At 35.6% G+C, this 13931-nt stretch overlaps 1 protein-coding gene across 7 annotated transcripts in view; it reads left to right on the forward strand.

The window, feature by feature from the left end:
* The first annotated feature begins 611 nt into the window (after positions 1-611).
* The window catches only part of LOC150108191 (uncharacterized), a 368644-nt gene continuing 355324 nt past the window's right edge, over positions 612-13931 (forward strand). For 6 of the 7 annotated variants that reach the window (XM_090390641.1, XM_090390644.1, XM_090390642.1 and 3 more), the window contains exon 1: positions 612-798. In XM_090390641.1, coding sequence (XP_090246767.1) covers positions 763-798 — 36 coding nt within the window. In that variant the 5' untranslated portion in view covers positions 612-762. The remainder of the gene's footprint in view (positions 799-13931) is intronic. The other variant, XM_090390645.1, reaches the window with a different exon arrangement.

Below are 13931 nucleotides of genomic sequence, written 5' to 3' on the forward strand. Positions count from 1 at the left end.
TTTTCTGTGAAGAACAACTCCTTTATTCCATATCACTTCCCTATGAGGCCATTCAAAAAACCCAATAAATAGATATGTAATACTGGCTTTATAGACCTAGCTGCTTTTGCAGTAATTCAAACAACCCAAATGACTCTCATTTGAGTTGTTCAAGATGTGCATTCAAGAGAGCTTTCAGCACAATTACTCATGCTCGTATTACCTTCCGTGCTGTTCCGCACATAGAGGAGAATTATCTTGTGCGGCAATAATAATGACCTTCGCACAGATTTAGACTAAAGCTTAATAATAAAGGATAATAACTGTGGGAACAAAAACAACTTAGAAGATTAGGATAAAAAATGTCGCTAAGACACGTTGCATTGTTCTGAGACTTATGGCACAATTACGTATGAGCTATACAGTTCCGTAGCATTAGTGAGATTCCACAGTTATTCGCTTCTTAATTAATAAGGTGCCATTCAAATAAAAATAACAAAATATTAATAATAATAATAATAAATTATATGACATCCGCTTTATCTTTCAATTTCTAAGAAAATAAAATAAAATAATAGTTTTATATCCGATTGTTTCAGATACAATTAAAATCAAACGGGACAGGATCGAAGCAATCGTACATTAAAATGAAACAGACTGCTGTTCCGTTCCTGATTGCAGAATAGTAGTTCTTCCTTTGCCATTTTAGGGTGACTTACGTTTATACTAAGTGATTGTTTTTAAATGTAAAGAGGGCTGTTCTGTCAATGTTGACATCGAAAGATGTTGGATATGGCGGCCTTACCGTCACCAGAGCAGGTGAGTGAAAAATATTTCTTGTCACTAGTATGTTATGCAAACTTAATATATTACAGTACACAAGGAAATATACTCGTAAACCGATGATGATAGGTGTTATCTTTCTTGCGGCACTTGAAATGCGTGAAAGAATCAGAGGAAAGTTTTTCTTTACTCTGAGAAAGCATCCGCTATTACTCTACTGGAAACACACATTTGGGATCCTAATAGATTTCATGTATGTTCATTTTATTTAGTAAAATATTATTTATAAAGACGTCAAGAAAATGTAGGAATTAAATTTCTGATTACGAATCATCGGCAAAATTTGTTTTTAAATATTAACTCATTGTTTAATATAAAATCGGTTTTCCTCCCTATTCATTGTCAATCGTTTTGTTGTCTAATGTTGGAATAACTAAAGTGACATTGAAATGCCAATTGTTTAATAATTGTGATGATGACCAGTTGACGTATTTCATACCAAATAAGAAAACAGACATTACAACGTGATTGGCAAGCCTTCCAGGCGATGATATTTCTTTAATAGTTGCTTTAACAGTAAAACCTTTGAGAATCAGGAATGTGAACAATTTAATGGTTAGCAAGTTTAACCGAATTTCGCCTATGAAATTTAATAAGAATACTAAGTTTTCATGATATTTTGTTTCTTTCCAATGAACCCGATTAAGAGTTCTGGTTGTTCTGTAACCGAATTCCAAACTGAAATCCATTTCAAAAATTATAAAATGAAAAAAAAAAAAATTATGAAATAAAATTAATTGTTTATAAATCAAAATTTGTTGTATGTAATAATTTTTGCTTACTACAACTTTTTTTCCCCCAAATATTTTATTATTTATTTTTATTTATTTTTTTCCCACTGACGTTTGATTTGAAATAATCTGAGCACACAGTAACAGATGCACCAAAACAATCTGAATGTATGGATATATTCATTATCAACAAGTGAAACTGCTTCATTAGGTATATATCCATAAGATCACTTCCCTGCTTATTTGCAGGCGCTTGAAGTAGCTCGAAAAGTTCCATGTTTTGTCTCTATAACAGGGTGTTTGGAGTATCTAACTCCTATCAGATTCATTTGCATCTGGCATGGATGGGATTCACATAAGAAAAAATGATCTCATTTTAAACTTATTCATTTAGACTTGCCACAATCATTACAGTACATGCATGTTTCTCTTCTTCAGTCAGAACCCCCTCTCCCAGTTATTCAGTACAACTTTTTTTTATAAACTAAGTCTTTGGAGTTTCTCTTACTAGTAAAGAGACTAGAAATGTATGAATGTAGTTGGTAGTGGTTTTGATACTGGTCAAAAGATTTTAACCGTTGAAAATATGTGTAACGTCCTTTAACAATCTAATGTTTGAATTTATATTTAATTGTCCTTTAGTTTTTTTATTACTTGTTACATATCTTTGAATTAACTCACATTTTGTATATTTAAAATTTTTTTTATAGTTGCTTCCACTCACAGAGGGTTATTTTATAAACCTATAGTATGTTTTGTACTGTGGGTGGGGGTTAAGAATTTTATTTTATTTTATTTCATTTTTTCATTTTTATTGCCCTGTAAACATTTTATTAAACATTCAATCACCCTCTAGTGCAGGAAACCCTGCTCTAGAGACCAGATATGAACTTTTTCAAGCCACTTCAGGCCTCCAATTTCGTCTTCCACCTTGTAGGTGTGGTATATCTGTTAATAGGGTAATGTTAATAGGGTAACATTCTGCTAATAAACAAATAATTTGTATAATTTTCAATACTCGCAATGAATGTTGGAATTAAACATATCTAGATTTGTTAGGGAGCCTCCGTAGCTCAAGGCTTCATCTATACTGACTGAGCTACTGAGCCTCCGTAGATCAGTCAGTATAGATGAAGCCCTTTGGCTGGAAAGACCTGGGTTCAATTCCTGTTCATGATGTGAGGAACCTTAATCTAGTCTCTTTTGACTAAAGGTGAGTTAACCGGTCTCACACAGAGGTGTAGGTTTTTTTCTCCTGGTAACGCGGGTTTTTCATCCCTCAGAACGCAAACAAGTCCCACGGCCACAGCCATAAAATATACTACAGCAAGGAAGGCAACAGGAAACCACCTTGTTCATAATCATCTCCTCCACCAGCCATATGGCTGAGGGAATAGGAGGATAGATATGTTAGATTTTGGATTTAAATCTCACAAATTTCAAACATAGCTGTTAAGTTTCAAGTTGAATGGTGGAAATATATACATTTTAAGCAAAATATTTCAACCATAGTTCATAATTGTAATCATTGTCGAAAATTCCTTTATTCAATATAACAAATGAATTGTCTCATGAGTACATGCATTTCTGAAATAGAAGCACAGTGCAGGTTTCAATGTAGCAATGAAGATCTTTATGAAGTTATAAGAGTAGCTTGTTTTCCTTTATAAAAATTATATTATTTAATATTAAAAAACAAAAGTTTGATTTATGGTTTATTGGTGCAAGGACAGCAAAAGGTCATACTGCACCCAAAAAAAAAAAAAAAAAAAAAAAACCAAGGAAATCACTATCCAAATTAAATATAAAATTATAAGAAATTTGAAAGAGCTTTTACAAGAAGTCCTCAGTCTTGTGACTCCATGAATGTAACATGGTATAATAATGACAATCATTCCATTTTCTTACCATGGTATAACTTTATAAATTAAAAAAAAAAAAAATCTTGCTAAGCCATGACAGAGGCTTTGGATTGTGGATATGACCATAGCTTTTTACAGTTAGATTATTATTATCCAGACTTCTATGGAGTCAAAGGACTCATCATGGGAGACCCATCTTAAATAATACAAAGTACATCATAGCACTCTTTAAACCCATTTACCATCTGCACGCTCACCACTCTATGTTCGAACCACCCTCCATTCAAAAAAGCCACTTGTCACCCTCCTACTCATCCTTTTGCATCTTCCAGGGATGGCCTCTTATCCTTGCTCGTTCTCCTTGTTTTATTAGATGAAAAATCTTACTTATGTCAGTCCTGTAACTACTTCTCAACAGCTTAAATGCCTCAATCATGTGCTCCCTCCCTTTCATCTTCTATGCACCAAAATCTGCAGTTTGCATGCCCTCAACTAACATTGTAAAGTTCTTATATCATTTTGGCTATCTGCCTCTGTACCTTCTCCAAGGGTAACTTATCCTCTTCATATACTGGTGACCCAATCTGGGCAGAATAATCATGATATGGCCTGATCAGAACTTTATTAATTGAATTGCAGCTCTTTTATCCCTATTGGTCAAAGTCCTTTTTAGTATTGCAGCAGTTCTCTGGATTACCTTCACCAGCTTTGCAATATATGCCCCCAAACTTCAAATTTCTATCTGCTAACACCTGAAGATCTCATGACTTCTAATTCCTCTAGTACGTATCCACCAATAAGGCATTATTATTAACATCCACTCCGTGGAGTCGAAACTCATTGTGGGTATACTGCCTCCTTTTGTGGATCTCAAATTTCAAAACCTTACATTTAGTTACATTAAACTGACCATTCATATGCTGCCCATTTGTCCAGTTTATTTAAATCATCCTGAAGTGCTACAACATCAGTACTGTTACTAATTACCCTCTGAAGCTTCATATCATCTGCAAATAAGGGAACATCTCCCTTCCAACTCTGACACTGGCAAGCGGGTTTTTCCTCCTGGAAGCCTGGGGTTTTTCACCCCATAAACTCAAGAAAATTGACTGTAGTACCCACATTATTTCAGACAGTAACATATCTTGTTAGGGTTAGGTATCAAGAGATGGCAACACTTGTTTGCTAGCCTCTTCGTCGGTGGCTGCTATAATTATTGATAGACATGGGGCAGCTATCTCTGATTGGCTACCGGTGGAGATTGAACTGCCCACTCAGTCTTCAAAAGCTAGATAGGGTATAAAGGCCTCACCTATTCCCTATAAGGGAATAAAAGGTGTTAGCTTAGCTATTTCCCTTCCAACCCACTAACAATATCTTTGACATAAAAGCTTAAAAGCAAAGGTCCCAGTACTGATTCCTGTGGAACCTCACTTGCAACCTTCCTTATCCTTGATACTGCTTCCCCATGTACAACTCTGAAATCTAGCAGATAGCCAGTTTCCAATTAAAACTCCAAATTTCTATCTTCAAATTTCTATCTGCTTGGTTAGGTATCAAGAGATGGCAACACTTGTTTGCTAGCCTCTTCGTCGGTGTCTGCTATAATTATTGTTAGACATGGGGAAGCTATCTCTGATTGGCTACCGGTGGAGATTGAACTGCCCACTCAGTCTCCAAAAGCTAGATAGGGTATAAAGGCCTCACCTATTCCCTATAAGGGAATAAAAGGCGTTACCCACTAACAATATCTTTGACATAAAAGCTTAAAAGCAAAGGTCCCAGTACTGATTCCTGTGGAACTTCACTTGCAACCTTCCTTATCCTTGATACTGCTTCCCCATGTACAACTCTGAAATCTAGCAGATAGCCAGTTTCCAATTAAATTCACAAACCTTGATATAACTAATCCCACGCCTTGCAGATTGAATATCAACTTATCATGTGGCACCCTTATTATGTGAATTTTATAAAAGCATTTCTTGAGGTACCCTATAAGTTGGTAGGAACTTGGTATATACAAAGTTTTTCAGAAGATTCAAAGATTATATAAGGTGAAGTATGAGATTTCAGTAGCTGATATAAACCAAAAACGTTCGGTTCCTGAAAAGCTTAACTGCAGAAAACAGGAATATAAAAAATATCCCAGTTTATAATATTTTTCTGATCACTATATGTTTTATATTAAAATAGTTGTGAATTGTCATATTTTGCACAAATTCTGAACTTTAAGAATCTCAGTAATTCTGAGAGATTGCAGTCTAGAAATGTTGGTGATAGAAGGTTGAAGTTTAGTTTTTATGACAGATTAACTTATTTCATAATACAGCGTACAACAGTTCAGAGCATCTTTTTTTAAATTGCAAAAGAATTATATAAAATATATTTAATTTTCAGAATCAGTAACTCATTCTTTTGAGAGTACTAAGAGATAAATATTGGAATGATTTAATCAAGAAGCAACTTTAAAAAAATAATGAAAACCATAAAAGGTACACAGTATCTGATATGCTGAATTTTCACTGTTGAGAATATCACTCATTACATGCTGGATGCCCTCAGAGGAGCCTGAAACCTAGAGGGCATGTCTACAGGGAGCAGATAGGGGGATATGCTTCTCAGATGTGAGTGGTAGGAGGGAAATGAAATACCAACAGGCAACTGCAGTTTCTGATCCATGGTGGGTGGATGAAAACAGCATATATTTCCCATGCTAGGGGTGGTTGAGAGAACGATTCAGGTTGGTTAGATAATTATCAATCAGTTGACTTTAAAAACAAAACACAATTGAAATCTGGTGCAATATGGACGTGCAAAGGAAAAGTACAACATGCTGGCTTGAACTTCACCCAGATAAACAAGGTCAACTTACCTAGCTGAGTGATCGGGGTTGGATCAACAAGTTAGCTGCTGAAAGAAGTGTGATAAGATTAAAACAGGCAATCAGAAGGAACGTGGAATGTCCATACTTTATGGGCTTCTGGAAAACTAGACTTACTTTGCGAGGAGATGGTGTGATACCAATGTGACATCCTTGGATTAGGGGAGATGTGCTTGGAAGGTTTAGGGGAGATGAAAAGGAAGAATCATTTGGTCTGGTCATAGTGTAAAACATAGGCAGGAATTGGATTTCTAAGTAAAAGAGGAAGAGAAGCATTAGTAGGATACAAACCAGTAAATGAAAGAATTACAATTGCAAGATTTGCAACAAGACCATTGAACATCACAGTGGTTCAGGTCTGTTCATCCACATCAGAAAGCACTGAAGAAGAAATAGTTATTCTACAGCAACTTGAAAATAATCTTGGAATTAGTACCAAAGAAAGATATACTAATCATTGGAGGAGATTAGAATGCACAAACCAAAAGAACAATGAAGGATGGGAAAGAATAATGGGCAAATATAGATATTGAGAAAGGAATAAAAGAGGAGAAAGAATGCTTGAATTTGCCTTGAAACATGATATAGTAATTGCAACACAAAATTCCGGCAAAAATACTTCAGGAAGTGGGCATGGTGGTTATCTGATGATAAGAACTAAGAATATGCTATGCATGATACTCATAAGCAAGATATGGGCCATATCAGTTCAGCAGTGTCTAACATTTCAAGCAGCAGACATGGAATTGGATTATAGTTTAGTGATTTCCAATATCAAGTTGAAACTCAAGTGACAAGTAAAGGCACAGTTTTAGAGTCAGTGATATGAGAACACTGAGGAAGGTAAATCACAGGGAAAGTGTATAGGAAAAACTGAAATCCATTACAGAAAAGGAACTGGAAGATAGAAAGAACAAAGTGGTGTTGGCAATCAAGAGAGAGCAGTGGAACAAACAGTCCCATAGATAGAAAAGCCAAAGAAGAGGGGTATATGTCACAGGAGACAATAAAGATGATTCAAGAAAAAAAAAAAGACGCATTACAGCTCAGTGGTGAGGTTGCACAAAATAAAACTACATGAGATAATCGCAATCCAGTATAACAATGGGACTGGATTGTGGTTGTCTCACACACTGTGACAAACTGTTTTTGTGCTCTGAAGATACTAGATAGAATACCAGCAAAATATCAGCAATAAGTTAATAAATAGTTATTTTCTTATCAGTCTGTGTTCTCATCTATACTGTTTAAAATTAATCAAGTATAGAGTGAAATGCAATGAAGTGAAGAAGGCTGTTAGAAGAGACAAATCAAAATGGCTAGAGGAACAGTGTGAGGATATTAATAAATACTATGGTGTTTGCAGAACAAGAGAAGTAGATAGATGATCAGAAACATCAAAAAGAAATGAAGCCCAAGCAAGGAATCAATAAAAGATGAAAATAGTGAAATTTTGAACATGAAGAAATAGAAGAGAGATGGACAAGATGCAGAGATGGACAAGATATAAGACACTGGGAGATGTTGAGGTCCATAAGAAGTTAATTGATGAGTTGATGGAAATATCACCACCAAGCACAGAAGGAGAAACAGATATTATTATTATTACCCCAAGACCTCATGGAGTCAAAGACTCATCTGGGAGGTCCTTTTATCACACACACATCTCATCATACCGTATCTTAAACACACTCAAACTCCTTGCAGACACCACACTCTCAGGCAAGGCATTCCAATCATTCACAACTCTGCACAAAAAAAACCTGTCTCTCACTCCCCTACTCACACTCTCTTTATACAGTTTTCAGGGATGATCTCTGGTTCTCCCCTGATCTCCCACTATTCTCTGTAGAACTTCTCCACCATTGATCCTATAACAACCCCTTACCAACTTGTAGGTCTCTATCATATCTCCCCCTCTTCCTCCTGTCCACCAGACTCTACAAATTACATCTTCTCAATCTTTCCTCATACTTGACATTCCAGAGGTCAGAAACTACCTTAGTCAGTCTCCTTTGGACCCTTTCCAACATCTCTTCATCCTTCTGAAAACCTGGTGACCAAATCTGAGCACAATAGTCCATGTGTGGCCTAATCAAAGCCTTATACAACGGAAATACTGAGGGATGAAGTTGTGAAAGTAGTAAAACATACCTAATGTCCCCAAGCATCTTTATCATGCTTTTCGAAGGAACAATTGATGTTGTAAAAGATAATGTAAAGGGAATTTCAAAGCATGCTACAAAAATACAAAATTTACAATCTTCAACAGTGTTGAAGTTAAGTGAAGAAGCTAAGAGATATGGGTTGATGAATATCAATAAAACAAAATCGATGTTTGGAAAGAAAAAGATGAAAAAGCAAATAAAGGTCGATGGACAAGAGCTGGAAGAGGTTAGGAACTTTACAAAACCTAGGGAGTGCTACTTGGTACACAATTTAGACTGTAAAAAAAGAGATGTTGGATAACAAAAGTAAGCCTACAGGCAGTGGACAAGATATGGAAAAGTAAATCAGTGAGCCTTCCCATAAAGCTAAGACTGCTCTAAACATGGATATTCATAAGTGCTCTCTGATTGTGAGAAATGAATAATTGACAAAGACACTGTGAGATGAATACAGTCATACCCCGACTTACGCGAATCCAAAGTTATGCGGTTTCTTATATGTATGTATTCCTGTCCCACTTCACGCCTCACCACTAGTCGTATCTTTCTGGCGTCGGCTGCATTCGCCAGTGTCGCACATGCTTTGAACAAGCACTGACGTGTTTCGAGTGGTCTCCATTCATACACGATTTTTGTAGTCTACAAACCTTGCAATTGTTTAATGTTATGTTCTTGATAGAAATTTTATCACATAAAAAATAATAATGTCGTCCAAAAGAAGCAAGTCCGATTCTTCTACAGCTAGCAAGAAAAGAAAAACATTGACTTTGAAAACAAAACTGAACATTATTAAGGATTTTGAAGGCGGAATGAAAATTTGTGAGCTAGCAAAGAAGTTCGATCTACAGGAATCCACAGTAAGAACTATCATAAAAGAAAGGTTTACATATTTTGGAGGACATAGATTCTAATGAGGAATGAATTTTAGCCACAAGGCAAGGAATTAAAAAATCATTAGCTTGCTATGAAGAAATTTTGCATGACAAGAAAAAGACATTATGCCGTCAGAGGAATCTTTTAGATTTTATGAAACCATCGGCATTGAAATAACTTTCTTTTTTTTATGTAAGAAAAACTACAATTATGATTATATTTCTTAAAAACTATAGGTGTTTTTGTAAACCTTGGGTCCCAATTAACTAATATTTTGTATGTTTGTATATGTAAATTACATGCAAAATTATATCCAGAGTTACGCGAATTCGGCTTATGCGCTTTTTGTTGGTCCCACCTACTGCATAACTTCGGGATATGACTGTATTGGCTTTTGAAAGAACACGTTATAGAAAGATTCTGTGAATTGGATAGCTGCAAAAAGTAACAAATGAAGAATTATAGTACAAAGTTAATGGTAGAAAAGTATATCGCATAATTAATGGTAGTCAATGGTAGAAAAGATCAAAGCCTTGACTTTCTACCATTGCCTTACATTCTTATTCTAACTGCTAATTTGTAACTTAAGTATAAGCTGTGTATCGTGTGTAATGTTCCATTTATTTACACCATATGTGTTCTTGTCATTTCTTCAAAAACTTTCAGCCTTCCTTATTTATTTATTAGCCACTTGACCTGACATTCCACATTACTACATGATGCACTATCTGCTGTAGTTTATTTTATTTATTTTGAAATCAACAAAAGCTTAGAGATCAAAATATATTATTATCATAGCAAACCACTGTGGAGTCATCTGACTCATTGCAGTGGGTCTCACTCAGCCAGCCAACTTATCTATTCAGCCACACCACTCCATGTGTAAAAAAAAAAATAAAAATAAAATTATACCTCACACCCTTTTTCACTATACCACTTCTAGGTATTGCCTCTCATTCTTCCTCTCTCGCTTTCCATTCTTTATATAATATTCCTTCTGTAGTGATCTATGAATTCTCAAGTTCAGACTTTACACTTAGTTAACTTGACATCTCCACTAATATGCCAACCTTTCCAGCCTGTTTACATCTTTCTGAAAAATAACACTGGCACCATTCTTAATACTTCTGGTGCAGAGCAGTAAAGGGAATATATTCTTCTGTTTTCAGTGTCATGAACATAAAAGTTTGAATAGTAAGGGCTCAGTAAGGAGTATCACCTCCTCCTTGACATTTGATATAGATATCACGTTTATATCTGTGAGATAGCTAATCAAATCCACTAGGCATTTATCATGAGTTCAATCATAACTTTATATTCCTCATTGCAATTTAAATATTAACTTTTTGTAGCCTTTCAAAATTCGGAATATCACAATATGGGCCTCAACTACTAATTATATTACTTTATTATGAAATATGACCAGATTACTAAAGAACAATTTAAAAAAAAAAATTATTTGCTCAGTGCAGAATCTCCCCCTCATTTCTCTAATTAAATATATGTCTTTACTAAATTTTCCCAAACTTTAACTGCCACAGAAGAAATACACAAATTAGTTTAGTTTAATGCTTCCATTTCGATACCACCCTTATTCAGCAGTGACGCTATCTTGTTTTCCTCCCTCTTTCACTGCTTAAGGAGTTATGTTTATATGGTTTTCATTAAACAACCAGGTTGATATGATGGTACTCTGAGCTCTTTAGCATATTCCCTTAAAACATGAAATCTCATCCAGCCTCACTTGCTGGCATCGAGAGTATATTCCAAATATATTTGTTTCGTTCACTACCTTGTCCCCCCCCCCCCCTACAAATAAAACCTATCTCTCATCTGAATGAAATACCCTGTTAAAGTGATCATTAAAGAATAAAATATTTTGATCTGCAAATTGACCACTTTTTTTTAAGCAAAATCATTCTTATATGATAATTATCTTCTTCTGTAGTCACATAATTGGAGCAGCTCTTTTTGGCAACAGTGCTAGTTTCTTTTCATGTTTCATGCTGATTGTGCTCCTATCTTGAACTGCCCTTTGCAATTCCTGTTTGATCTCAAAGCAAAATAGTTGACTAGGGTGATCTTTGTGTTCTTTTCAAGGAGGTTCCAACCTTACAGTCCAGATCCCAATATTCCAACCTCTGTTTAGGTTGGATTCTGCTTGAGTTATTATGTGAGCTTCTTATATAACCAGAAGCTGAAAATCAGGATATAGTTAGAAGAAATGTTGCCCTTACTGATTCATTAATAATGATGTCTCTGTCTACAATCTGTATCTCTGGTAGTTTAGGAAGGGGCAGTGTATTATCATGAAGTACTAATTTCATCTATAATGAAAGTTTGGCTTTTATTTCAGATTCAGCTTGCAGAAATGCCAGAGGTATTTGTTAAACTGAAGTAGCAATCACTTTCATGTCCTCTAGACATCTATATCATCAGAATACCAAATACTATTGATGAATGAAGTATACTACCTGCTGCAACATGCAGAGTACCTAAGTCCATTCATGATTTACCAATTGACATCCAAAGTACTCATATTATTTGATTAGAGGAGTGAATGCTTGTTTCAATTTAAATGTCACTTTGCCACCACATAGCAAAATGAGTTCTGTTCGTTGCTTGTGAAATGTCATGCAACTTCAGGCAGAGATTAAAATCATACTTATAATTTTTTTAACAGTGAATGAGCAACTACACCAAAATTCACTCCACTGAGTTGCTTATTTATACTACACTATTTAAGAGAGAAAGTAAATGTTAAATCACATAAGTGCACTACTAGACATGCTGAGAGTGATAAGTGTATAGTACATCTGATTGCTCTCTCTCCATGATTCATCATAGTTTCAATCATGCCATATTAAGAAACTATTGCTTTAGACAGTGACTTTGCCACATTCTTGTTACATAATATTTGGTTTTGCTAAATACATGGGTTTGCTAAAGGGAGGTCATGTTTGTTTTAGTAATCTACTTACTTATTACAATAAAGTGACTGCTTCCTTGGACAGAGGAAAAGGATACACAGTAATATACTTGGATTTCGCAAAGGCTTTTGATAGAGTACCTCATGATAGGTTGACAGTCAAACTAGAGCAGATGAGGTTGGATATTAGATTGGTGCATTGGATTGGAGACTGGCTATCTGATCGGTATCAACAAGTTGTGTATGGGGGAGTGATATCCAGGAAAAGGAAAGTCACTAGTGGAGTGCCTCAGGAGTCTGTTTTAGGTCCATTGCTGTTTAACTTGTATATTAATGATGATATAGGTGAAGATTTGGATGGAGATATTCAGTTGTTTGCAGATGATGCAAAGTTGGGACAAACCATGAAGTGTAGTGAAGATGTTGTGGCCTTACAGGAAGACTTGAATAGATTGAGTGATTGGGCACGGAAATGGGGATGTGAGTTCAATGTTGCAAAACGTAAGGTTTTAAAATTTGGAAAACAAAGATGGGTTGCAGAATTTATGCTTGGTGAGAATATATTGTTGGAGGTAGAGGAAATAAGAGATCTGGGGGTGATAGTGGATAAGGATCTAAAATTTAGGGGACACATCGCCAAAATTGTGAAGGCAACACAAAGGCTTCTGGGAATGATGCGGAGGACACTGATGTGAAGAAGTAGGGAGATTCTTGTTCCGTTGTATAAGGCTTTAATTAGGCCACACATGGACTATTGTGTCCAGATTTGGTCACCTGGTTTTCAGAAGGATGAAGAGATGTTAGAAAGGGTCCAAAGGAGACTGACTAAGGTAGTTTCTGACCTCTGGAATGTCGAGTATGAGGAAAGATTGAGAAGATGTAATTTGCAGAGTCTAGTGGATAGGAGGAAGAGGGGAGATATGATACTTACCTACAAGTTGGTAAGTGGTTGTTATAGGATCAATGTTGGAGAAGTTTTACAGAGAATAGTGGGAGATCAGGGGAGAACCAGAGGTCATCCCTGGAAACTGTATAAAGAGGGTGTGAGCAGGGGAGTGAGAGATAGGTTTTTTTTTGTGCAGAGTTGTGAATGATTGGAATGCTTTGCCTGAGAATGTGGTGTCTGCAAAGAGTTTGAATGTGTTTAAAACATGGTATGATGAGTTGTGTGTGTGATAAAAAGACCTCCCAGATGAGTATTTGACTCCATGAGGTCTTGAGGTGGTAATGATAATTATAATAATAATAATATGAAGATGTGAACAGACTCCTCCTTTCTTCTATTCCTCTTGCCCACACCCAACACTAGTGTACTATAGGTCTTGTGGCCTTTCGTGTGTGGACCAGATATTAAAAAAAATATATATTAAAAAAAATTAATTTTTGTTCATATGCATGCTTTAGGAGCAACTTTGAACTGACACTTGCCATATTAAAACACAGTGTAAATCAACACTAGAGCCTCCATAGCTCAGTCAGTATAGATGAAGCCCTTTAGTCGGAAAGACCTGGGTTCAATTCCCATCTATGATTGTGAGGAACCTTTATCTGATTTGGCTTTTTCAACTAAAGATGAGTTAGCCAGTCTTATACCTTAAGAGTGTTGTATAGAACACTGTTCTGACAGAATGAGTGTTCTATGCAACTAAAATGAGTGACTTTCCA

This window comes from Typopeltis vanoorti, chromosome 3 (assembly GCF_054136105.1).
Source record: "Typopeltis vanoorti isolate ZY-2024b chromosome 3, IOZ_Tvanoo_1.0, whole genome shotgun sequence".
Classification (NCBI taxonomy): domain Eukaryota; kingdom Metazoa; phylum Arthropoda; class Arachnida; order Uropygi; family Thelyphonidae; genus Typopeltis; species Typopeltis vanoorti.